The sequence below is a fragment of the Onychomys torridus genome, chromosome 13 (genome assembly GCF_903995425.1).
Source record: "Onychomys torridus chromosome 13, mOncTor1.1, whole genome shotgun sequence".
Lineage (NCBI taxonomy): Eukaryota > Metazoa > Chordata > Mammalia > Rodentia > Cricetidae > Onychomys > Onychomys torridus.
In genome coordinates, this window is record NC_050455.1 from 24,000,326 (window position 1) to 24,025,429 (window position 25,104).

The window sequence follows — 25,104 nt, forward strand, 5'->3', positions numbered from 1 at the left end:
CTGCCACCACCACCCATCACCTATGGAACATTTTTCTTTCTATCTATCTTTCTTTCTTCCTTCCTTCTTTTCTTTCTTTCTTTCTTTCTTTCTTTCTTTCTTTCTTTTTTTTCCAGAGCTGAGGACTGAACCCAGGGCCTTGCACTTGCTAGGCAAGCGCTCTACCACTGAGCTAAATCCTCAACCCCTATGGAACATTTTTAAGCAGCAATTCCACAACAGAATGATATAATGATATAAAATAGAACCAAACACTAAAATCCTCTGGAGAGAACACTGGTCTGATGAACTGTGCCCAGTCGAGGCTGTGGGAACGAGGCCAAGGGTTACTCACTTTGGTGGTCTTGCTCTGGTGTCTGGAAGATCCTCTGTTCTTACCACCTTTGCTCAGTCAGCTGACATTCTCCATGCATGGCTGCTGCCGCCAAACTGCTGTTCCTTCTGACTTTGTTTCCACTACAGCCACAAACACAAATGGAAGAAACGTGCTCCCTTGCACAAAGCTCCCATGTAGTTTTTAGCGTTGTTGAGCACCTGGGATATGCCAGGGACTTTTCATATCCTGGAAGTTCCCGAACTTTCTCTATTCAAAGAACTCATAGTGTCTCGGGAATTTTCCACTGTGTTCTGAGGCCAAAAGAAATACCTTCATAGGCCTGGGAAGATGTCTCAGAGAGTAGAGGTGCCTTTTGGTTGGCTTTTATTGTTTGTTTGCTAATTTGGGTTTAGTTTGGGGTTTTTATTTTTCTTTTTTATGTATCTGGATGTTTACCTCTGTCTGGGCCCTGCATGCCCAGTGCCTGAGGAGGCAGGAAGGCAGCGTTAGGTTACATTCCACGTAACTCCTCCCAGAGAATTGAAGTTTGGGTCCCAGCACCCACACTGAGTGGTTCACAACTTCCTGTAATCCCAGCCCTCCAGGATCTGGCCCTTCATGGGTCCCTTTAGCTCAACTTGCACCTACACCCTGGGTTCGGTCCTCAGCTCTGGAAAAAAAAAGAGAAAGAAAGAAAGACAGACAGACAGAAAGACAGAAAGACAGAAAGACAGAAAGACAGAAAGAAAGAAAGAAAGAAAGAAAGAAAGAAAGGAAGGAAGGAAGGAAGAAAGAAAGAAAGAAAGAAAGAAAGAAAGAAAGAAAGAAAGAAAAATGTTCCTAACCTCCAAGCCATCTTTCCAGTCCCATGATTTTGTGTTGTTTTGATTTGGGTTTTGTTTTGTGTTGTTTTGTTACAGGATCACACTGTATAGCCCTAGCTGGCCTCCTGCTTCAGGGCCTCCTGAAGTGATTCTCCTGCCTCTGTCCCCCGAGTTCAAGATATATGTCACCATGCCCTGCTCTAGTGCTCGCTTTAGAGATAGGGAGGGTCTCACTATGTGGCCCACACTGGGCTCCAACTCATGGCAATCCTGCTTTGCTCTGCCCAGTCTGAGGATTGCAAGTGTATACCACCACACCTGGCTGTTTTTAGTCAAGACAGGAGCCTTTAGAGTGGTGTAGCTGTAGACGACCTCACAGTCTTTTTTTTTTTTTTTTTTTTTGAGCTGAGGATCGAACCCAGGGCCTTGCGCTTGCTAGGCAAGTGCTCTACTGCTGAGCTAAATTCCCAACCTGACCTCACAGGTCTTTAAATGATTTATTTTCAATATAGTAGGGGGGCTGGAGAGATGGCTCATGGTTTAGGGCACTTGCTGCTCTTCCAGAGGACCCAAACCAGGCTCTGAGACCGGCTCACAACCACCTGTAACTCCAGCTCCTGGGAATCCAATGCTTGTCTGGATTCCATGGGCACCCTTACACATGTGATGTGTGCAAACTTGTGAATGCACATGTGCACACACACACACACACACACACACACACACACACACACGCAAATAGAAAAATAAACAAAAGAAAATGGCAGATGTGTGTGTGTCTAGAGGGAGGACAGGTAAGGAGGGGCAGAGGAGGAGTTACATGGAACTATAAAGCCAATATCTACAGTTTAAACACAACCAGATCACAAAATGCAAGCCAGCACCTCTGAAGGTCCTCCTCTGGACACAGTCCCTACTTCTTTGTAATTTTATTTTTATGATTGACATATGTGTAGGTGTGTGCACTTGAATGTAGGTGCAAGTTGAGCTAAAGGGAGCCGTGAGGAGCCAGATCCTGGAGGGCTGGGATTACAGGAAGTTGTAAACCACACAGTGTGGGTGCTGGGACCCAAACTTCAGTTCTCTGGGAGAGCAGTCCATGTTCTTAACCACTGAGTCATCTCTCCTGCCCTCCTACCTCCTACCAGACCCAGTAGTCTTGACTTTTACAATCATTCTTCATTTTCTTTTGTAACTTTCTGGACTATGCACAAGTCCACAAATACTACATGGTTCAAGAAACACTTCCCTCCGGGCCTTGCCTACAGCTTCTCATTCCAGCTGAGCTGGCTTCCCTCAGACACACCTGCAGTCACACCAGACCCCTTGCTAAATTGCTTCTTGAGAAACTGCACAAAGGCAGGAGGCGTGGTGGAGCACACCCAAATTCCCAGTTATCAGAAGCAAGGTGGAGGCATGATCCTCAAGACTTCCAAGCCAGGCCTGGTGTAGTGACCTACGCACTGATCCCAGAATTCAGGAGGCAGAGGCAGGTGGATCTCTAAGTTCCAGGCCAGCCTGATCTACAAAGTGAGTTCCAGACCAGCCTAGTCTACATAGCCTCAGGTGTGTAGTGAGTTGGAGGCCAACCTAGACTATATGAGATCCTTTCTCAGAGTGTGAGAGAGAAGTAAAAACTCTGTATCTAAAATGTCTCTATTATACCCATACATCTGATTCATAATCTGGCAGGATAGAATTCTAGGTTAAGAATCACTTTTCTTTCTTTCTTTTTTTTTTTTTGTTTGTTTTGTTTTGTTTTGCTTTGTTTTGTTTTTGTTTTTTGTTTTTGAGACAGGGCTTCTCTGTGTAGCTTTCCGCCTTTCCTGGATCTCGTTGGTAGACCAGGGTGGCCTCGAACTCTCACAAAGATCCGCCTGGCTCTGCCTCCAGAGTGCTGGGATTAAAGGCGTGCACCACCACCGCCCAGCTAAGAATCACTTTTCATGTGTATCAGTCAGGGTTCTCTGGAGCAGCAGAACTGATTATATATATATAACAGGGAGGTATTAAAATGGCTTACAGACTGTGGTTCTGTCTTTTGACAGAAAGGCCAGAAATCTAGTAGTTGTTCAGTTCATGAGGCTGGATGTCTCAACTGGTCTTCAATACACAGTAGAATCCAGAAGGAGGCCACAGGGCAGGCAAAGAGGAAAACTTCCTTTCTTGTCCTTTATATAGGCTGCCATGAGACATTATGGCTCAGTGGGTCTTCTCAAATGATCCGGATTTAAGGTAGATCTTCCAACCTCACGTGATCTGGATTTAAAGTGGATCTTCCCACCTCCAACAATCCAATTAACTAAAAAACTAAAAAACTCCCTCACAGTGTGCCTAGGGACTTGGGTTTTTAGTAAACTACAAATGTAGTCAAGTTGACAGCCTTTTAAAAAGTGTATTTGTAGCCAGGCAGTGGTTTCACAGGCCTTTAATCCCAGCACTTGGGAGGCAGAGGCAGGCAGATCTCTGTGAGTTCAAGGCCAGCCTGGTCTCCAAAGCAAGTTCTAGGAAAGGCACAAAACTACACAGAGAAACCCTGTCTCGAAAAACCAAAAAGAAAAAAAAGTTTTTTTTCAAAAAAAAGTGTATTTGTGCCAGGCAGTGGTGGCACATGCCTTTAATACCAGCACTCTTGGGAGGCAAAGCCAAGCAGATCTCTGTGAGTTCTAGGCCAGCCTGGTCTACAGAGCGAGATCCAGGATACAGGCACCAAAACTACACAGAAAAACCCTGACTCAAAAAAAAAAAAAAGTTTGTTTGTGTGATTGTGCATGGCTGGGTGTGCCTGTATACACCCATCCCTCAGAGCTGGAGTTACAGGCTTTTATGGGACACCTAGCTTGATGTACAGGTGCTGGGATATGAACTCTGGTCCTCGTGCTCTCCAAGTAAATGCTCTTAACCACGGAGTCATTTCTCCAGCCTCTTGGGACTTTGAAAGTACGTCACTGTTTTGTATGACTTGTTTTATTTGCAGTTATTTTTGTTGTTTGGATTTTGTTTTTGTTTTTGTTTTAAGACAGGCTCTCACCATGTTGCCCACGCTGGCCCTGAATTCAAGAATCTTCCAGCCTTCGCTAACCTCAGTACTGGGGTTCCCAGTAAGTACCACTACACCTGGCTGCATTTGAGCATCTAATGTTCTTCCAGCATTCTGAGGTCCTCTTCTGTCCCTCTGAGCAGGCAAGCTGCATGTTTCATCATTAGAAGCTTCAGGGTCTCTTCTTCACACCGGGTCCTGGAACATGGAAGCCATGGCCATTAAGCTCACTCCTCGGGAAAGCAGATCTTACCCCTAAGCTCCTGAGAGTGTTGCCATGAGCGTTCTTGACTGAAGGCATTCCAGAACCAGCCAGCATCCAGTGACTGGCAGTCTGGGAGGTGAAGGCCCAGCTCCCTCACCTCAGGTGGTATCAACTCTGCAGGGTCCTGCCAGCCCTAGCATGACTGTGGTAGGGTGGCTGGAGGTCTTCATGGATCCTCCATCACTTCTCTGCTCGGTCTCGTTTCTCCTATGATGTTCTGTACTCATCCCACAGACAATCAGTGCAGCCTGTGTTCTTGTTAACGCTTGAGTGTGATGGCCTTCTGTCCATCACAGCAAACCCACTCAGCATTGTACCAAATGGGGATACACTACATTTCTTCTGTTCTCTCCATTTTGTTTTGTTTTGCTTTGTTTTGTTTTTCGAGACAGGGTTTCTCTGTGTAACAGCCCTGGATGTCCTAGATCTTGCTCAGTAGACCAGGCTGGCCTTGAACTCACAGAGATCCGCCTGGCTCTGCCTCCCAAGTGCTGCAATTAAAGCTGTGTGCCACCACGGCCCATTTTTACTCTGTATAGTGTTTGAGTTCTCAGCCAGAGCAATAGACAATAAGAAGAAACAAAAAGGATATACATTTGAAAAGAAAAACATTGGACTGGAGAGATGGCTCAGTGGTTAAGAACACTGACTGCTCTTCCAGAGGACCCGGGTTCAATTCCCAGCACCCACATTGTTAGAATTCCTAGTCACTCCCCCAGCTACATGACAGTTGCACACTCTGCACTGGCAAGATGCTTAGTCACCCCAGGACCTTACATCCTACGCAATCTGTGCGCTGCATGATCACGTAATCTATGTGCATGCATGACATAGCTATATAAGCCCATATGCACATGTGGGGGGGGAATCTATAGAAGCGGGTTCCACATAGGAACTATGTTTCCATAGGTCTAAGCACCCCCTTCTCTTTCCCCCCTTAATAAATTCTTGTAGTGAGCCTTGTTGTATCGTGGCTTTTCTCACATGGTAAGTAGTGCCGCTTAATACATAACACACATGGCAACTCACAACTGCCTGAAACTCCAGTTCTAGGGGACCCGAACCCCCTGGTAAAACAGTAATGTGCACACACACACACACACACACACACACACACACACACAGAATAAACAAAACTAATTAAAATTTAAAAACTAAGCAACCTGGCCTACCTAGCACATTCTAGATTAGCAGAGCTAAATATATACAATTAAAAGTCAATGTAAACTCTCAGGGGCTGGAGAACTGGTTCAGCAGTTGAGAACATCTTGCAGAAGACCATAGTGTGGTTCCCAGAACCCACATCATGTGACTCCCAACAATCTGCCACTCTAGTTCCCAAGGATCTGATGTCCTCTCACACATATACACACCTACACATGTAAATAAAAACAAATTTAAAAAAAAAAAAGATGTCTTAACAAATAAATAAAACCTCAGAAGTGTCCAAGGAGTCCCTCACGATACTAGAAAGCCACACAAAGGCCCGTTCACGAGATGAAAGGTGTGTTGTATGGACTCTTTCCATTAAACAACAGGATCTCTAGGACGCTCAGAGGTGGAGAAGGGTTATCTCCAAGAGGCGTGGTGATTCACTTCTGTCTAGGGAAATGAACGTGACAGTCACGGGAAGCACTCTGGTTTTCCAGGGAATTCTGTCAGTAGAAATGGTGCCACCTTGGAATGGACTGTGGACTTAGAAATTCTGCTAACAGGGAGATAGTGAACCACGGTCAGGGTATGCCTGTAGTATGCCTGTAACCCTTATACTCGATCGATACTCCAAAGGCTGTGGCAGGGACTGCTAATTCAAGGAGCACTTGGGACACAAATCACAGAGAGAGAGAGAGAGAGTTGGCTGTAGGCACGGTGACTCATGCTTGTAATCCCAGCACTTAGCAGGGTGTGACAAAGGAGCATTGCCGTGAGTTCAAGGACAGCTACAAAGTGAGCAGCAGCCTGTGCTACTTGTGACCCAGTCTAAAAAGGAAGGGAATGAAGCCGGGTGGTGGTGGCGGCGCACGCCAGTAATCCCAGCACTTGGGAGGCAGAGGCAGGTGGATCTCTGTGAGTTCGAGGCCAGCCTGGTCTACAGAGCGAGTCCAGGACAGGCTCCAAAGCTACAGAGAAACCCTGTCTCAAAAAAAAAAAAAAAAAAACAACAACAAAAAAAAAAAAGAAAAGAAAAGAAAACATACAGTGACACAAAAGATAGGTTCCTATGTAAGAGGTCAGAAGCAAGCTAGATGTTACTCCAGCATGCGGGAGAGGAGACGAGATGGTCAGGAATTCAAGGTCATCTTCAGTTACTTAGCAAGTGCCAGGCTAGCCTGGGCTACACGAGACACCCTGACTCAAACAAACAAATAAACAAGAATAAGACAAAACATAATCGAGGAATAATAGCACAATTCTATGTTTTAAGTTATATATACATATACATAATATATACACATATACATATAAACCAGATATGGTGGCACACACATAATCACACCACTCTGGAGGCTGAAGGATTACAAATCTGAGGGCATCCTGGGCTACACCCTGAGACCCCATTTAAAAGACAACAGCAGGGGGTTGTTGGAGAGATGGCTCAATGGTAAATGGTAAAGCAAGCTCCAGGTTCCAGTGAGAGACCCTGCTCAGTTTATAAGGTAGAGAGCTACTGAGGAAAACACCCCATGTTACACATGAACATATATGCATGGATACCTGCCCACATACATGCGAACATGCACACACACCACACACAAAACAATTATATATATATTGCATGTATATGTGCAGAGAAAATAATCTGCAGTAAACTGTTCAAAAGGTTTACTCACAGGGAGTGGGGTATACGTGTTTACTATATTATGTATTTCAACTTCAGCTCATTTTTTTGGCTAACACAGCAAAAATCACTTTTATAAAAACACATTTTTGTGTGTACTCTCATTACCTGTTTGAGAGGTAAACTTAGGGTTTGTATATACAAATGCTGTTTTTTTTTTTTTTGTTTCTGCTCTTTTGCTCTTTGGGGGGGCCCCGCCACCCAGCTCCCAAATAAATCACACATGGAAGCTTATTCTAAATTATAAATTCTTGGCTTTAGCTTGGCTTGTTGCTAGCCAGCTTTTTTTTTTTTTTTTTTTTTGAGACAAGGTTTCTCTGTGTAGCTTTGGAGCCTGTCCTGGAGCTTGCTCTGGAGACCAGGCTGGCCTTGAAGTCACAGCCTGCCTCTGCCTCCCAAGTGCTTTAGCCAGGTTTTTTTAACTTTAAATTATCCCATCCATCTTTGGCCTCGGGGATTTACCTCTTCTCTTCCTTCTGTAAATCTTACCCTTACTCCGTGGCTTGCTGTGTAGCTGGGTGACTGGCCCCTGGAGTCTTCCTCCTTCTCTTGCTCCTTGATCTTTTCTCCTCTCCCTCCAGATTTCTCCTTCTATATATCCTCTCTGCCTGCCAGCCCCGCCTATTTCTCCTGCCTCTCCTTGACCATTCAGTTCTTTATTAGACCATCAACGTTTTAGACAGGCACATTAACACAACTTCACAGAGTTAAATAAATATAACATAAACAAAAGTAACACGCCTTAAAAAAACATTCTACAATATACAAGTACATTACAAGCTTTTTAGGGACATTCTGAAATCTTGACTCTGCTCCTGACTCAGACTCAATAAAGGCAAAAATCCCTTGGCCTATCAACAAGAGCCTGTAATACCACAAACTGTGGCTAGATGGCAGGCCTCACCCAGAAGTCCACTTCTACAGCGGTTCTTCATCTGGCTGCTGAGCAGTGTGTCACAGTGAGTTGTGTGAGCATCTCTTGGATCAGAGCAAGAGTTCATCCTGCATAGAATTATCTCCTTGTTCATCTTGGATCCATACCTGTTGAGTACTGGCTGGAACCCACAGGGCAGTGTTTTGGGAGCAGACAGATGGTTGCATGTATGCATACTTCTCTGCAAACTACTAAAATCCCACAAGCAGCTTCATAGTGTCCTCCTTGAAAAGCAGGAGAGAGAGGAGCTGGAGGGAGGTCTTGCTGCCAGCCTGTCACGTGAGTTCTGACCTCAGAACGCACGTAGTAGAAGGTGACTCCCATAGGTGATCCTCCAACCTCCGCAGGCACTGGGTGTCAAATCTTCACACACAAATAAATAAGTTAATGAGTAAGTGTAGAAAAAAAAGTCAGGTATGGTGGTGTATGCCTTTTTTTTTTTTTTAAGATTTATTTATTTATTATGTATACAGTATTCTGCCTGCGTGTATGTCTTCAAGCCAGAAGAGGGCACCAGATCTCATTATTGATGGTTGTGAGCCACCATGTGGTTGCTGGGGATTGAACTCAGGACCTCTGGAAGAACAGCCAGTGCTCTTAACCTCTGAGCCATCTCTCCAGCCCTTGAAGGTCTTATTTTGGGGGGGTGTTTTTTTGTTTGTTTGGTTGGTTTTTTTTGTTTTTTGTTTTTGTTTTGTTTTTGGTTTTTCAAGACAGGGTTTCTCTGTGTAGCTTTGGGCCTTTCCTAGATCTCACTCTGTAGCCCAGGCTGGCCTCAAACTCACAGAGATCCGCCTGCCTCTGCCTCCCAAGTGCCGGGATTAAAGGCGTGTACCACCACCGCCCAGTGCATGCCTTTAATCCAGCATCCCAGACATAGAGGCAGGCAAAGCTCTGAGTTCTCGGCCAGCCTGGCCTATATAGCAAGTTACAGACCAGCCACAGGGCCACATAGAAAGATCCTGTTTCAAAAACCAAAAACAATAAAAGCACAATTAACCGAGAAATAACTGAACAAAGTGGAACTAAAGAAACACTTGGAGGGCTGGAGATGTAACTGAGTCTGTGGGGTACTCGCCTGGCCTGCAGAATAACCCTGCACCTCACATGCTCCATGGGCCTAAAATCCCAGCGCTTGGGAGTTATAGGCAGGTGGATCAAAAAAGTTCATTCTCGGCTGCATAGTTGATTTTGAGCCAGCTTGGACTAAAGGCTATCTCTCTAAAAACAAACAAACAAACTGGAGAAGAAAAGAAAAAAAAAGAAACAACTGAGAATTTCCGCATCTCACCCAGTGTCCACAGGTAAAACTGTGGGATCCAGAAACGAAGCCCTTCCCCCACCCGGCCCAGGCAATTCCCACCCTTCCTAGGCTAAGCGTGAAGGTGTTAGCCTCTGCGGCCTGGGCACCCCAATGGGCTGGAAGAAATGTGTCTGTATTTGGGAAGATCCCCTTGTGGCTGGAACCAACAAGGCCCAGATCTAAGATTCCAGGTTAGTAAAGTGAACACAGCTTCCAGCCCGGGAGAGTGTGAATTGCATCCATGCCCCCGCCCCCATGTACCCAACCCACCCAGGCCTGTGTGTTCAACAGACAACCGACTCTTCTCCATACATGAAGGCCTCCCCTCTTCCCTCCCTCCCCTGGAACCCTAGGCTGAAGGAAAAAAGTGAGCTAATCTGCTTTCTTCCCTGTAGATTCTGTTGAGAGGCCCTGAAGCTCCATTGAGGAGGCCAAGGTGGAGACCACAGGCTTGCTCGAGCGGCCGTGGTGTTTGACAAGGAATCCAGGGTCCCCAGGAAGGGGTGCCAGGCCGCCAGGGGGGAAGGGAGACCAGAGGTTGAAAGCCCCAGAGTTCTGCTCAGTGTCACCTCTGAAGACTACTCAGCGGGGCTCATCCTCTGGCTTTCTCCCTCACCTTCCTGACCTCGCCTCCCATACTGCGATTAACTCTTCCTTCTCTTGCTCCACAAGCCAAGCAGCCCCTTGGGAGGGCTGGTGAGTGTACACTTAGAAGAAGCACGGGTTTGTGCTGGTTCACTCATGTCCATCTTTGTAGGGCTGAAGGTTTGAAACTCCAGTCTCTGGAGAAGCAGGATGGTCAGACCTGGCCTGTCTGAGCCCCGTGTGACCCTGGAAACGGCTCCTTTTGCTGGATCTCAGCTGCTCGCCATAAAACAGAACTCAGCACACATAGCCCCGGGCATCAAGCGTCAGGCCTCTGATCCAGCCCTCATTGTTGGCAGGCAGCTCCAGTGCTTCCCTAGGACACCCGAAATCCCATCATCCTCTAACACAGGAGGTAGAAGAGGCCTCTGGGATTTTCTGGCCACACTATTTTTTAAGCTCTGAATGCCTTTCAGAGGCATTTGCACCTAGTGATTGTGTTACATGCACACTTCCTGCCCTAGGTTGAATTATAGGTAGTCACATACCTTAGTCCCTTTTTTGAGCTAAGGATCGAACCCAGGGCCTTGCGCTTGCTAGGCAAGCGCTCTGCTACTGAGCTAAACCCCCAGCCCCCTTTGTCCCTATTTTACTAGACACTGGGCACTTGAAGCAGATAGCAAGACCTCAGCGAGGTTCAAGTCTCGTTCGTACCTGGAACAAGGCACTGGTTTGCATTATATCTGCTGATTTATCTCGCATGTGTGCGTATGCAGCAGCGCACAGGTGGGGTTCAGAAGACAGCTTGCAGGAGCCAATTTTGTCTTTCCACCATGTGGGTCCTAAAGATTGAACTCAAGTTATCTAGCTTGGCAACTGATCCCCTAAAGGCAACAAGCACCTTTACCAACTGAGCCACCTAGCCAGCCCCAAACAAGCAATTATTTGATGGTAACTTCAGCAGGAAGTTGGACAGGTATAATGGCTTGTGATTGTTTGGTTTTTTGTTTTTTTGTTTTTTTGTTTTTTAAGACAGGGTTTCTCTGTGTACTTTTTCACCTTTCCTGGATCTCACTCTGTAGACCAGGCTGGCCTCGAACTCACAGAAATCTGCCTGGCTCTGCCTCCCAAGTGCTGGGATTAAAGGCATGTGCCACCACCACCCGGCTGGCTCTTGATTTTAATCCTAGCATACTGTAGGCAGAGGCAGGTAGATTTCTATGCATTTGAAGCCAGCTTGGTCTACATAATGAGACACTCCCCCACCCCCCATCTCAAAAAGTAAGTAAATACAAAAACACCAAAACAAGCCAGGCAGTGGTGGCGCACATCTTTATTGCCAGTGCTCAGGAGGCAGAGGTAGGCAGATCTCTATGAGTTCGAGGCCAGCTGGTTTAAAAATCAAGTTCCAGGACAATCAGAACAAAACACACTGATGCCATAATAGAGCTGGGATCCTGAAAATTAATGTACAGGATGGCTAGAGACAGTTTGTACCTGGTTGTTTCCTCCCCCTAAGGATGAAAAACCTTGGTCAGCATGGTACACAGGCCTTATGTAGACAGACCCTCAGGCCTTTAAAGAAGCCATTAATTAGCCAGGTCGTGGTGGTGCACACCTTTAATCCCAGCACTTGGGAAGCAAAGGCAGGTGGATCTCAGAGTTCCAGGATAGCTTGGTCTACAAAGTGAGTTCCAGGATGGTCAGAGCTACAGAGAAACCCTGTCTCGAAAAAGAAAAGAAGTCATTGATTGACCTCCAGGTGCCCCTTGAAGATCCATTCATTGCCCACTGCAGGATTAACATGTGAATAAGATGATTTTTGCTCAGTCACTCTGGGGTTAACAAATTCTATAAATCTTTTTTTAAAATTAGATTTATTTTACATGTGCTTGCCTATATGTGTGCATGTGTACCACATGCATGCTTGGTTTCCTTGGAGGCCAGAAGAGGGATGGAAACCTCTGGAATTAGGGTTAGGGATAGTTGTGAACCACCATGTGTGCATTGAGAATTGAACCAGGGTCCTCTGCAAAAGGAACAAATTCTCTTAGCCACTGAGCCAAGTCTCCAGCCCAAGTTCTGTACCTCTAACATGGGAGTGCAATGTGTGAGAGATCTGTGAAATGGTCTTGTTCCCCACATCCTCATGTTAGTGATGAAGAAACTGAGTCCACATAGATCCATTTAAGAAACTGTAAGATCTGCCAGGTGGTGGTGGTGCACAAATTTAATCCCAGCACTCAGGAGGCAGAGGCAGGCAGATCTCTAAGTTCCAGGCCAGCCTGATCTACAGAGTGAGTTCCAGCACAGCCAGGGCTACACAGAGAAACCCTATCTCAAAAAGAAACCGTAAGATCTTAGAATTGGAGAGATGCCTCAGTGGTTAAGAGCACTGGCTGCTTTTGCAGAGGACCTGGGTTTGATTCCCAGCACTCACATGGCCATCCACAACTGTCTGTGAAAGAAAATCCAATGCCCTCTTCTGACCTCTCAGAGCACCAGACACACACATGATGCACACACATACATGCAGGCAAAACATGCATACACATAAAATAATTGAACAACCCTTTTAAATGATATAAAAACAAACTGTGCAATCTTATTGAACCTGAGAAAAAGCAAGCACGAAGTATTCACACACACACACATGCAAACATACAGCCCGAAGTCCTCATTTCCTTCCCTGCTTTCTAGAAGATGTTAGAATATTTTTCTAAGGTATCTACTAAATGCCCCATCCAGCAGGCACACAGAAAGACCTGCTCAGCCAGACCTGAGGACACATGCCTATAATCTTAACATTCTAGTGGCTGAGGCAGGAGGATCACAAGTTTGAGACAGGCTTGGACTGCATATAGTGTGTTCCAAGCCAGCCTGAGCAATAGAGTAAGATCCTTCTGTACAAAACAAAACCCCAACAAAAAGACTAAGACCCAACTCCTCATCCACAGTAGGTTAATTCGGAATCAAGCCTCAAAGTCTCTCAAGGTGCTTCAGGAATATGGTGGTTTGAAAGAGAATAGTCCCCAAAGGGTGTGGCCTTGTTGAAGTAGGCGTGTCCTTGTTGGAGGAAGCGTGTCTCTGTGGTGTCTCTGTGGGAGCAGCCTTTGAGGTCTCTTTTGCTTAAGCTTCCCTGGGTGTGACACTCAGACCACTTTCTGTGGCTGCAGATGTAGGACTGTCATGCTGATGGCACCAGGTCTGCTTGCACGCCACCATGTCACACCATGATGATAACGGTCGGAACTTCTGAACTGTACACAGCCACCACGATGAAATGTTTTCCTTTATAAAGTTGCTGTGGTCATGGTGAATCTTCACAGCAACAGAAACCCTAAGACAGACAGAGACCAACACTGAGATGTCATTAACTGTCCCCTCCTGGACTCAGGGAAGTCGCTCCAAAATCAAGCCTGTTCTCCCAAGAAGTGTAGGTTCAAGAACATGGGTAAGCTCTTCCCAAGTGCCCTAAATCCGGGACATCTCTTCCCCCAGCAAAGAAGCCCAACAGGCAAGCTGTGGCCAAAGACAGGCCTTTCATCCAGTGAGGACTCCCCCCAAAAAGAGACAGGACAAAAAGCATACCCAAGAGAAGTCCATTTAAAAAAATCTAACATATTATAAATCTAATAAGGCTGCTCCATGTCTCCAAACACCATTTTCATAATTATCTTGTCACTGAAGGACAACAATCACTTTGCAGACTGACACCAGGGCTGAGCCCTACTTTGAGTGTGTAGAGTCCTGGGGATTCCTAAACTCTGGAACTCTTTGTGTGTGTGGCAGGTGTCATTTCTGTGAGGGTCGCAGAACAATGGCTGAGACTGCCTTCCAGCCTGTGCTTTCCTCTGAACCTCCTTTACAAAGTTTACGTCTTCAGCCCTAGGGAGCAGCTCAATCCCCTGATGTCATCCCCACCCCTGCCTAACAGCACCCCGAGTCCCACTGGAGCCCCACAAGCTCCAGCCTTCCTTCCTTTATTCATCCAGCCCCTTTTTCAAGCACTAAAGCTCACAGTGAATCCAAAAGACAGGTTTCTGCCTAAGTAGCTGGAGCCCCAGTGACAATGTCTCATAGAGAGGAGGCGGGGGGTGTCACTCAGCAGTAGAGAGGAGTCTGGGGGTGTCACTCAGCAGTAGAGAGGAGGTGGGGGTGTCACTCAGCAGTAGAGAGGAGTCTGGGGGTGTCACTCAGCAATAGAGTGGAGTCTGGGGGTGTCACTCAGCAGGAGAGTGTGCTAAGCACGCAAGAAGCCCTAAGTTTGATACCCAGCACCCCTCGTCTGCAAAGTGGTATTGGTAACAGAAATAAAGGTCTTTTCAAATATAGCCCTGAGTGGCACAAAGATTGACGAAATACGTAAGCGATAATGAACTGGAGAGCTGACCCTCAGACACAGAAGGAAGACGTATGGAAAGGAAGGGACTATACCAGAACTAACTTTGACGAAAAGCAGAGCAAACGATTGTCAATATGATGCCTGTTTTTCTCTTCCACAGACGCGTCACCTTGCAGTCACCCAAGGAAGAGGTAGAGACGGTGAGCGTGTTCACTCATTTAGGAGGAGGGCCCCCCAAAAGTTCTTCTATGGATTACTAACAACATGTGGAGGAAATCAGGGTGAAGTCTCATTAACACTTGGAGACCTGCAGCTCCAAGGGAGGGGGGGACTTGAGGTCAGGGGAGGGACCTCCGCCGCTCCAGGCTACATGATTCTGAGCAATGGGCCCTCTCAAGCAGGAGCAGATAAACGGACTATGTGATCAGTGACCCTAAGGGTGGGAGACCTTGTGTCAGCCCCTCTCAGTCTGGGAGAGAAGGGTGTGGCCTCCTTGAAAGCTTTGGGCTGAGACCCTCCTCTCCGATTCCCCATTGGGTCAGTAGCTCCCACGGCTCTGCCAATGAGGGACAAATGAGATGGGCTGTTGATTTTTCCCTCTTGGCCATTGAGAATGTGCCCACATAAATACTGGGAAAAGCTCTGCCTTCTCCTCACTTCTCTGCACTTGGCCCTGAGCTGGCCCGGGTCCCCTGGGATGGGCAGGGCCATGGGAAACTTGTTTATGCTGTGGGTGGCTGCAGGCATGTACACCCTCAGTGCCTCTGCCTGGTGAGTCCTGCCCCAGCCCTCAGTCCCCAAGGAAGCGCAGCATGCCATCCCCGTTCACCTCAGTTTTTCTTGTTTGGTAGGTCAGTGAGCAATTTCCTGGTCACAGGTCCCAAGGTAGGATGATGCCTTCCAGTCCCTCCTGTTTTTACCCTCCGGGGTCCCTGATGACTCTTCTGGGGAAAGCGAAAGGGGCGGCGGGTGGTGGGAGGGACGGGTCCAGACCCTCTCCCTGAGAGATCCAGCACTCTTTAGTTTTTGTGTTGTGTTGTGGCATCCAGGATTGAACCTAAGGCCTTGTGGATGCCAGGTAACTTCTCTGCCGCTGAGCAATGTCCCCTGGCCCCAGTATGGTTTCTTTCTGGGGAATTATTTTGTTTGAGTCTGTCTTCTCCCCGACCCTCCATGGCCTGGGGAAGCTCACAGCCCTTCCCCCCCACCCCTCCCGGCACAGGCCTATCTGACCTATGCCACCAGTGTGGCCCTGGGCGCCCAGACTGGCATCGAAGAGTGTAAGTTCCAGTTTGCTTGGGAGCGATGGAACTGCCCTGAGCATGCTTTCCAGTTCTCTACCCACAGCAGGCTGAGAGGTGGTAAGTTGTCATGGGACCACGCCGCAAGGTGGGCTTGTAGTACATACATGGGTATATGAAACACGTGTGCACAGTGAGGCGTGAAAGTGACTAGCAAGCCCCTGACACATCGTTTCCTAGCTGTGTGAACCCGAGTGAGAGTCACAATGGGTGTGTGTGTGTGTGTGTGTGTGTATGTGTGTGTGTGTATGTGTGTGTGTAGACAACTTGGGGGAGCGTGTTGTCTACTTCCACCATGAGTTTTCGAACTGGACTCAGGTTATCAGGCTTAGATGCTAGTGAAGAACACTCCCAGGGCCCTGCTGAGCCACCTCCCGGGCCCTGGGAGTGTTCTGAGGGTTGAAGGAAGTGACCAGGGGGCTCTTATCACAAATGTTATTGTAGGTTTTAATGCTTGTCTGCCTGTGTGCTCCTTCATACTCACCTTGCTCTGAGTTGCATGAAATGAAGTAAAAAATGGAGAAAGGCATCCATGGGGCCCTTGAAGAAAGTTATATTTGCCCCATCATCATAAAATCCCAGTGACAATGAAGCTGTGAGATCAGAATAACTTTGCCTCAGGTGGTGTGTGTGTGTGTGTGTGTGTGTGTGTGTGTGTGTGTGTGTGTGTGTGTGTGTGTGTGTGTGTGGATGTGTGCGTGGATGTGTGTATGGATGTGTGTGTGTGGTGTGTGTGTGGATGTGTGTGGATGTGTGTGATGTGCATGCATGTGTATGATGTATATGTTTGTATGGATGTGTGTGTGATATGTGTATATGTGTATATGTGTGTGGTGTGTGTGCATGTGTGGGTGTGATGTGTATGTGTATTTGTGTATATGTAAGTGTGTGCAATGTGTGTATATGTATGTTGTGTGGTGTGTGCATGTGTGTGATATATATGTATATATGTATATATGTAGGTGTGTGATATATGTATATGTGTATTTAGGTGTGTGATGTATGTGTATGTATGTGCATGTGTCTGTGTGTGTGGTATGTGTAGTTTGTGTGATATATATGCATGTGTGTATGTGTGCATATGGGTGTGTATGTATGTGTGCACATGCGCACACACTTTCAGTTAGGTACAGGAGTTTGCATGGGAAACCTTTTTGTAGAAACAACATAGTTGCTGAGAAGAGTTGGGGAAGAGTAAAGGGCAGGAAGAGCTTCCTCTCCATGGAACGTGCAGACTGGGCAGTGTTTGTAAGCTCTCTGGCGTCTGGGGAGATGCTCAGTGGGTAAGCCCTTGCTGTGCAAGCGTGAGGCCCTGGTGTGGACCTGGGTGTCACGGCACACACCTATCGTCTCTCAGAAACTGAGGCAGGAGGATGCAAGACCTTACTGACCTGCCAGTGAGCTCCAGATTCAGTGACAGACCCTGGGAGAGTAGGCAGTACAAAAGAGGAAGATGCCTGATGTTCACCTTGGGCCCCTCTACACACACACAGGCGCGTGTGTCCACATGTAACGTGTGCGATTACACACACACAGACACACACACACACACACACACACACACACACACACACACACACACCGCCTCCCTACTCTGTGTTCAGAAATAAAAGGTCTTCTCCATTACCTACACCAGCCTTGTGGCTGGGGCTCACTGCCTATACACTAGTGGACAGAGGTCTAGGCTAGACTTCAGGAGAGTGGAGTTCTGCTCCGAAAATCACAACTGGCCTTAGCTTCAGAGTTCCCTACGTTTCGATGTCCCCATCTGCAGCTCGGGATGTCCATTCCTGCCTGGATAAAGTGAGGGGGGTGAAAAGGCAGAGTGAGCGCCGAGGGAAAGGCGTACCCTAAGTCCTAAGGAGGTGGGGCAAGAACAACAAGGCTGCTTTGTGCCACCAGGATCCACGTTTCTAGTCAGTCCCCTCTTTCTCTCCAAAGCTACTAGAGAATCATCCTTCATTCACGCTATCCGCTCTGCTGGAGTCATGTACACCATCACCAAGAACTGTAGCATGGGTGACTTTGAAAACTGTGCTTGTGACGGGTCAAAAAATGGAAAAACAGGTAACTTGGGCTTCGATGGAGGTGGGAAGAGGTGGGGGGGGGGCTGCAGAACTGAGTGCAGATGGAGTTTTCTAAGAGAAGTCCCCTCACCCATTGGAGTTCATGAACTGCCGAGAGCTGAGTTTGCATCCCTGAGACCAGGAATTAGAAAGTTTCTCTAAAACTAGGAGACCAGGAGTGAGGAGGCTGAGAGAGTCAGAGACCAGCCTTGGTACCAGAACAGCTTGTCCTCAAAGCTCCCCAACTATTTACAGACCCTACAAGACTTAGACCTGTCACTAATGAGCGCAGAGGGGGCTCTGACACTGGTGTAAAGGTGCAGAGATCCAGAATGTTTGAGCTACAAAGAACCTCTGAGGCCATCCAGCTTATCCCATGCACCCATGTTTCCTGTGGGCACATAGGACTTAACTTACCTCTTGAAGCTGAGAAACACCCAGAGTGGGCTTGGGGAATGGGAACCCACCCATCCTCCCCAAATACCTATATTTCCCTGTCTCACCTTCAGACATCCTCCGAGGGCTCTTGGGGGAAAGGTTTAGCTGTCCACTCAACAGCACATGGCTCTTTCCCTGGATCTAGCTGAGCGTTGTATGTGGATCTCTTTCTTTCCTGTGTGTAGGTGGCCATGGCTGGATCTGGGGAGGCTGCAGTGACAATGTGGAATTTGGGGAAAAGATCTCCAGACTCTTCGTGGACAGTCTGGAGAAAGGGAAGGATGCCAGAGCCCTGATGAATCTACACAACAGCAGGGCAGGCAGGCTGGTGGGTACTGGAGTCATGCAGTTTGGACTATAGCCCCTCACACTCACCAAGAGCTGTCTCATACCTGTTTCATCCCCAGAGCCATTCAGGAAGAACTGAGGCAGTTGTCTCTGTTTCCTGGATGAAAGGCCAGTTCAGCCCCAGTCAAGTGGCTCATCTAAGACAATACAGTTGATAAGCCTCAGATCTGAAGTCCATGCATTACATTTTAATACCTTTTTTTGGGTATGCTCCCATGTGTGTGTTCTCCAAAATGGAGTCTTTTTAGGTAGCCCTGGCTTGCCTGGTACTTCACTATATAGTCCTTGAACTCATGACAATCCTCCTGTCTCAGCCCACCAAATGCTAGGATTACAGGCATGAGCCACCAGGCTGCAAAACATTGTAACCACTTTAACTACATGCTAAGACATTGACAGAGGCCTATTAGCGTCCTAAAGTCTTCCTGGGATCGGAGGGGTTGGTACTGTGAATCTGTTCTTCAACAAGGTTTCTCTGGTGGAGTAATACTGTGAACTCAAATCTGGAAGCAAATTGGACTCGGGACAAGAATCATTGAAAATTTCCTGTGAGCTTCCACCTGGGTGTCCTGGTCACCCAGGCAGAGGGGGGCACTTTCGAGGCCATTATAACCACCGCCTTGAGGGTAATGGGTTCAGATCCTTTCTCTCTAAGAGGGTGTGAGGGAGACCAGAGGGAGGGTGACAGGGCACAGATAAGCCACCACAAATAGTCTAGTTCCAGGCTTCACAACAGACACTATCTGTGGGTGTGATTTCTTCCTAGCTTACAAAGTGTTTCCTTGATTATTATTATTTTTTTTTATTTTTTGAGGTGCTGGAGACTAAACTCTGGGCCTCATACATGCTGGGCAAGCCCTCTACCCTTGAACTATATCATCTGTCTCTATCTTATTCTATATTTGGATAAGAAAGTGGCCGAGAAACACACTGGGGTTGAGCCAGGCTGCCGCAGGAGCCTCTCAGCATTTGGCCAGCTCTGCATCAGAAGCATCCAGGTCCTTAACCTCTGAATGTGCTCCTTGACTAGATCTGAGCAAAGGCTTAGGAGCCTCCCCAATAATCCCCACAGGCCTCCAAAGCTAGAAAGCAAAGCTCTAGAATATTGCTAACCCCTGGCCTTCTCCAACAAGAGTTATTCTTTGTGATCTCTCCTCCCCACTGGCCCGTCCCTTCCTTTCTCCCCGTCCCTCCGTGTCTCCCTCCCTCCTTTCCTGTCTTTCTACCTCTCTCCCTCCCTCCCTTCCTCCCTTCCTCCCTCCTCCTCCTCCTCCTTCTTCTCTCTCTGTCTCTCTGTCTCTGTCTCTCTGTCTCTCTGTCTCTCTCTCTCTGAAGGCAGTGAGGGCCTCCATGAAAAGGACCTGCAAATGTCACGGCATCTCAGGAAGCTGCAGCATCCAGACGTGCTGGCTGCAGCTGGCTGACTTCCGGGAGATGGGAGACTACCTAAAGGCCAAGTATGACCGCGCGCTGAAAATTGAACTGGATAAGCGTCAACTAAGGGCTGGCAACCGAGCCGAGGGCCGCTGGGCTCCCACCGGGACCTTCCTTCCCAGCGCAGAGGCCGAGCTAGTCTTCTTAGAGGACTCTCCTGACTACTGCACCCGCAATGCCAGCCTGGGCATCTACGGCACGGAGGGCCGGGAGTGTCTGCAGGATGCCCGCAGTGTGTCCAGGCGGGAGCAGCGCAGCTGTGCGCGCTTGTGCACCGAGTGTGGGCTGCAGGTGGAAGAGAGGAGAACAGAGGCCATGAGCAGCTGTGACTGCAGCTTTAAGTGGTGCTGCACCGTCAAATGTAGCCAGTGCAGGCGCACCGTGAACAGGTACTACTGCACGCGCCTGGCGGGTAGTGTCCGGCCCCGGGGCAGGGGCAAGGGCAGTGCTTGGTAACACCACCACAGATTGACTTGCTGCCTAGCTGCGGGACCCGTGGAGGTGGGGACACAGCTTCTGGCCTAGAGGACACAGACTGGAAAACAATTGGGACATCTCGGGGTTGGCCTGTGGACCGTCTGATAGCTGTTGTAGATCATACAGAGCTGAAATCTGAACCTGGTTCTCCTGGATCCAGCCTTTCCTGCGCAGACACTCTTGGACGTACGCAGCTTCTTAAAGGAGGAGTTTGATTTAGTGTGCACATCCAAAGGACCCTCAAAGAATGTGTTCCGTTAAGTTTCAGACCCTGTCCTGTCTAGCTGTGCTGCTGGGAGATAGAGCGAAGAGGAGCCAAAGGAAAACAGTCCTAGGGCTGGAGAGATGGCTCGGTGGTTAGGAACGCTCACTGACTGGCCTTCCAGAGGACCGGTTCACTTCCAGGCGCCCACATGGTGGCTGTGAGCCATCTGTTCTTCCAGTTCCAAGGGATCCAATGTCCTCTTCTGGTCTCCTTGGCCACCAGGCCCAAATGTGCACAGACGTACATACAGACAAAACACCTATGCATATGAAGTAATAAAGTAAAAAAAAAAAAAATGTAAAAAGATCAGAGTTCGGTTCGAACCTGTGAAGGAATGTCCTTCCTCACTTCTGACGACTGAAAATAGATGCAGAGGGAGTGTGGGACTGGGACCACCTTCTCTGACTGTGAGCTTGTTAGTGTGCTGGGGTCTTCATCTGCCAATGCACTTTGAAACAGTTCCCCCAGCTAAGCCTTAGGGAAACCAGGACCCAGCATGACCAAGGAACCATCTCCGGAGCCAAAATGACAATCAGTGGACAGATGACCAGGACTTGCCAGACAACACCCTCGAAGAAGAGTATTTCCCCAAAGAGCTATAGAACATCTCAACTTTGTTATTTTCCAAAAATTAGAAACTCAATTTCATTTGAATAAATGCTTCTAGGATATATCCAGGTAGGACTTTCTTTTCTTTTTAAGATTTATGTATTTTATTTTATGTGTATAACTGTTTTACCTGCATGTCCGTCTGTGTGCCGGAATTCAGAACTGGAATGACAGCTGGTTGTGAGCCACCATGCCTGTGCTGGGAAGTGAACTCAGGTCCTCTGCAAGAGTATCGGTGCTCCTTTTTTGTTTGTTTTTTGAGATAGGGTTTCTCTGTGTAGTTTTGGAACCTGTCCTGGATCTCACTCTGTAGACCAGGCTGGCCTTGAACTCATAGAGATCCACTTGCTTTTGCCTCCCAAGTGCTGGGATTGAAGGTGTGCACCACCACCACCTGGCGCAGTTGGTGCTCTGAACCACTGAGCCATCTCCCCAGCCCCAAGACTTCTCTTTTTTTCTTCTTTAGACAGGGTCTCTCTAATCCAGACTGTCCTCACCTCAAACTCGCTATGTAGTCAAGGATGACCTTGAACTCTTGACCTCCAACCTCCACTGTCTGAGTGCTGGAATTATCATCACCACACCTGATTTATGTGGTGTTGGGACCAAATTTAGGGCTTCAGACATTGCTAGGCAAGGCTCTCTGCCTGTTGAGTGCCATCCTCAATCCTCACCTGGGACCTTCCCTTACTCTCTGTGGGAAGCTGAGGATCACCGGGCTATGGAGAAAACTAAACACTCAGTTGAATTCAGGAAGTAAAGTCAAAGCTGGGTGTGGCAGTGCGAGCCTGAAATCCCAGCACTTGGGGCGACAAGAGGACCAAGAGTTCAGCAGGAGGCTGTCTCAAAAACCAATATAAATGAAAATGCAGTAACCAGAAAACAATGCACGTAGGTTTTGCTGTTATTTAAGTATGACTCAGGCAACTTGAACTTGGACCATATTCAAAGTGTGTTTACTCTCTGGACTTGGACTGCCTAGGGTGTCTCTACACCAAGACCTGGGCTGCAGGGATCTAGGAGAGCTGTGGATTCTACTTCCCTCATTTACACTTTCCCCTCTTAAGAAGGTCGCCTCTGGAGAAGGGGTAGTATCGCATAAAGAGCAGCTGCCTCTTCCTCCAGCCACTGGGTTCCTAACTGAATTTCACAGCCTTGGGAAACGCCGCAGAGACTCGGGCGGATCCCTGCAGCGAGGTTTAACAAGTGAAGTGATCCGCAAGAGCAGAGTTCTCAGGCTTTTGTTAAGAACAGGATACTTTGTTTCTTTCTTACTTGCCTACAATAAATATTTTGCCTTATGCACATGCACGCATTTGGGGGTAGAGGCCAGGAGACTTCCGATTCCTTTGAAACTGGAGTTAATAAAGGTGGTTGTAAGGCACCTGCTGTGGGTGCTGGGAATTGAACTCAGGTCCTCTGCAAGAAGAGTGCAGATTCTTAACTGCTGAGCACTCTCTCTCCTGCTCCAATAATCAGTTCATTTTAAAACGGTCTTCCATCTCAGGTTGTAGTGATATTCACTAAGGAAGTCGGCATCACAAGAGAAATCACAAGCAGGTTCCTGTAAAGTCTGGTCCAGCCTGACCTCCATCACTTCTAGTTTGAAATGCCCACATGTGGCAGAGGCAAGACACAACAGGAAATCCATAGAGATGCTTTTCTCCACATCCTGCTTCAAAGTGCTGGTGAGGACAGAGAACAGCAGTGTGGGCGACTTTGGGTTGTGGTCATAGGGAAACAGGACAACCTACCTAGAGGGCAAAGGCTTTGAGTAGAGAGCCAAAGGAGAGATTATTTTCCTGGGAAGTAAACGCTAAGTACAAAATTCCATGATCCTGAGTGTCGACCCGCAATAAATGTGGATCTCAATGTCACCAGCCTGATACCTAATTTGAATTGTGATACTGTTCGGGAAATGAATAAACTCGACTTTTCTCCCTGCATCCCTACAGAATTTCCATCCAAAGGACCCAAGGCACCTGCCTTGACATCGCACCCCCACCTCCTGACCCTCACTGTATTGATATACCCAGTATATCAATACAGTGGGGTGGGGGGACAGTTCGGAAACAAAACTGTCCCTGCAGCTTTGTGTAATAACCACCCCCAGGAGAGCATGCCCTGTGGTCCCTGTGGGGTTATAGAGGAGTTTCCACTAAGAAAACAAAGAAAAAAGAATTCTGTGGCGAGCTTGCCAAGCACCACCCCCCAAAGCTCATCTCCCGCTGGTGTCTTCTTCTGGCCCCTCCCACCCCTATCCATCTTTGCCCCCAAAGTCATCAATCATCACATCAACCAACCCTCTCCCGTGGACCCTCGGCCAGAAACTGAAGGAATTTAGATTTCTCCACATCCATCACCTTCCTGTCAGTGACTTATTCCAGGCCAATTCAAATTCGTCAGTTAAAGCCTACACCCCTTCCCTTGAGGTTCACCCTTGACAGGCTGGCTATCATGAAGGTGCCAGAACATAAAACTCACAGGTTCAATAGGTTCAGGGGCGGAGACTCCCAGCTTGGTGGATCTCGAGAACCTGCTGCAAAGGGGAAGAACGGGATGAGGGAGACTTGCCCCTGAGCCAGCACTTCACAAAGTCCAGACACCGCTTCGCTTTACCTGGAAAAGGGACGCCTGTGTTTTCTGTCCAGACTAGAAAATACACTTACGCTAGCTACGGGTCCCCGTAAGGCTCTTTCTCCCGTTACCTTCTCCCCCTCCTTCCCATCTGAACTCTGATGTGGGTTGCTTTAGGGACTCCTAAAGAAGACTCTGAAGCCGTTTTCCAGAGCCTGCCGTGGTCTGCCACGGACATAGCCTCAGCTAGCAGTTTGCTGATCGGTCGGTCGGGGTTCGGGATCCACAGAGGGAAGGGAGTATTTGCATCTGCTGAGAGTCAAGTGCTTAGCAGACACTCTCTCCTTCCATCTTCAGAGCGTCTAACTAAAGAGTTAAGATCACTGGGGACTCAGGGTTAAGCTCAAGGGTAGAGTGCGTGTTCGGCATGCTGGAGGCCCTGGGTTCAATCCCCACAATCCCCTCAAAAACACCCGAAAATTTAAGGGTTACAATCATTTCCCTCTAACAGTGGCTGGGAGAGGGCAAGCACCTCAGCCTAAGATAACAACAGGAGGTGGATTTGAATTCAAACCTGTCACCTCATAAATTCAAATGCTTCCCTTTACAGCCACTTCCCCCTGTAGGGAGTCCGAAGTCTCCAGCAACACTGTAGCCCCTGTGACAGGTCTATGGAGTGAGGATCATTCATATGCAGTGAGAGGGGCGCTATATTTCTCAGCCTTTCTCCTGAATGAGAGAGAGCCTTAACTCTTGATTTGCAAAAGCCTTCCTTAGAATGATAAAGCGGATGGCCTGGTACCTGCTGACTTCGGAGGGCAGAATTCTAGTTCTCCAAGGGGCACTCAAAGGGGGGAAAGAAACACTGGTCACTGTGGACTTCATTAGAGGTCAAAGTTTCAAGAGAGGATGTCAGGAGGGTGTTGATTTCAGAAGACAGAGGAAAGGATAAACAAGCTCCCAAGGAAAATAGGGAAACCCTTGCCGCACATCACAAACTGCCTGCAATTCTCTTTGGTGCCAGAAGAACCAGGACTGAGAAAAATGGAGTGAAAGCGAGGTCCACCTCAAAGGGTCGAAATATATCCCTAAGCCCCTTGTCCCACTTCTCTCCCTACCACAGGAAGAAAGAATCCTG

General features: G+C 47.9%; 1 protein-coding gene and 1 long non-coding RNA gene across 4 annotated transcripts; one reads left to right on the plus strand and one right to left on the minus strand.

The window, feature by feature from the left end:
• Positions 1-12,651: 12,651 nt before the first annotated feature.
• Positions 12,652-24,035, minus strand: LOC118594407. 3 transcript variants are annotated; one of them, XR_004946379.1, is made up of 5 exons: positions 24,009-24,035; positions 23,874-23,928; positions 18,649-18,741; positions 18,322-18,466; positions 12,652-13,446 (listed from the first exon to the last, which is right to left on the minus strand). It is a non-coding gene; the product is annotated as an uncharacterized LOC118594407 (long non-coding RNA). The 3 variants fall into 3 exon arrangements; XR_004946378.1 differs by having other exon boundaries at positions 23,874-24,028; XR_004946380.1 differs by having other exon boundaries at positions 18,322-18,521; positions 23,874-24,028.
• Positions 15,110-21,453, plus strand: Wnt8a (Wnt family member 8A). Its single transcript, XM_036204239.1, has 6 exons — positions 15,110-15,222; positions 15,303-15,336; positions 15,674-15,812; positions 17,694-17,819; positions 18,442-18,584; positions 19,940-21,453. The coding sequence occupies exons 1-6, from the start codon at positions 15,149-15,151 to the stop codon at positions 20,492-20,494; spliced, it is 1,071 nt and encodes a 356-aa protein (XP_036060132.1). The 5' UTR covers positions 15,110-15,148; the 3' UTR covers positions 20,495-21,453.
• Positions 24,036-25,104: the final 1,069 nt, after the last annotated feature.

What these genes read in the sequence shown, in the direction of transcription:
- Wnt8a (XM_036204239.1), top strand. Translation starts at nt 15,149, where the DNA reads ATGGGCAGGGCCATGGGAAACTTGTTTATGCTGTGGGTGGCTGCAGGC. An exon ending in ACCCTCAGTGCCTCTGCCTG is followed by an intron (nt 15,223 to 15,302) that starts GTGAGTCCTGCC and finishes CTTGTTTGGTAG; the next exon opens with GTCAGTGAGCAATTTCCTGG. An exon ending in CCACAGCAGGCTGAGAGGTG is followed by an intron (nt 15,813 to 17,693) that starts GTAAGTTGTCAT and finishes TTCTCTCCAAAG; the next exon opens with CTACTAGAGAATCATCCTTC.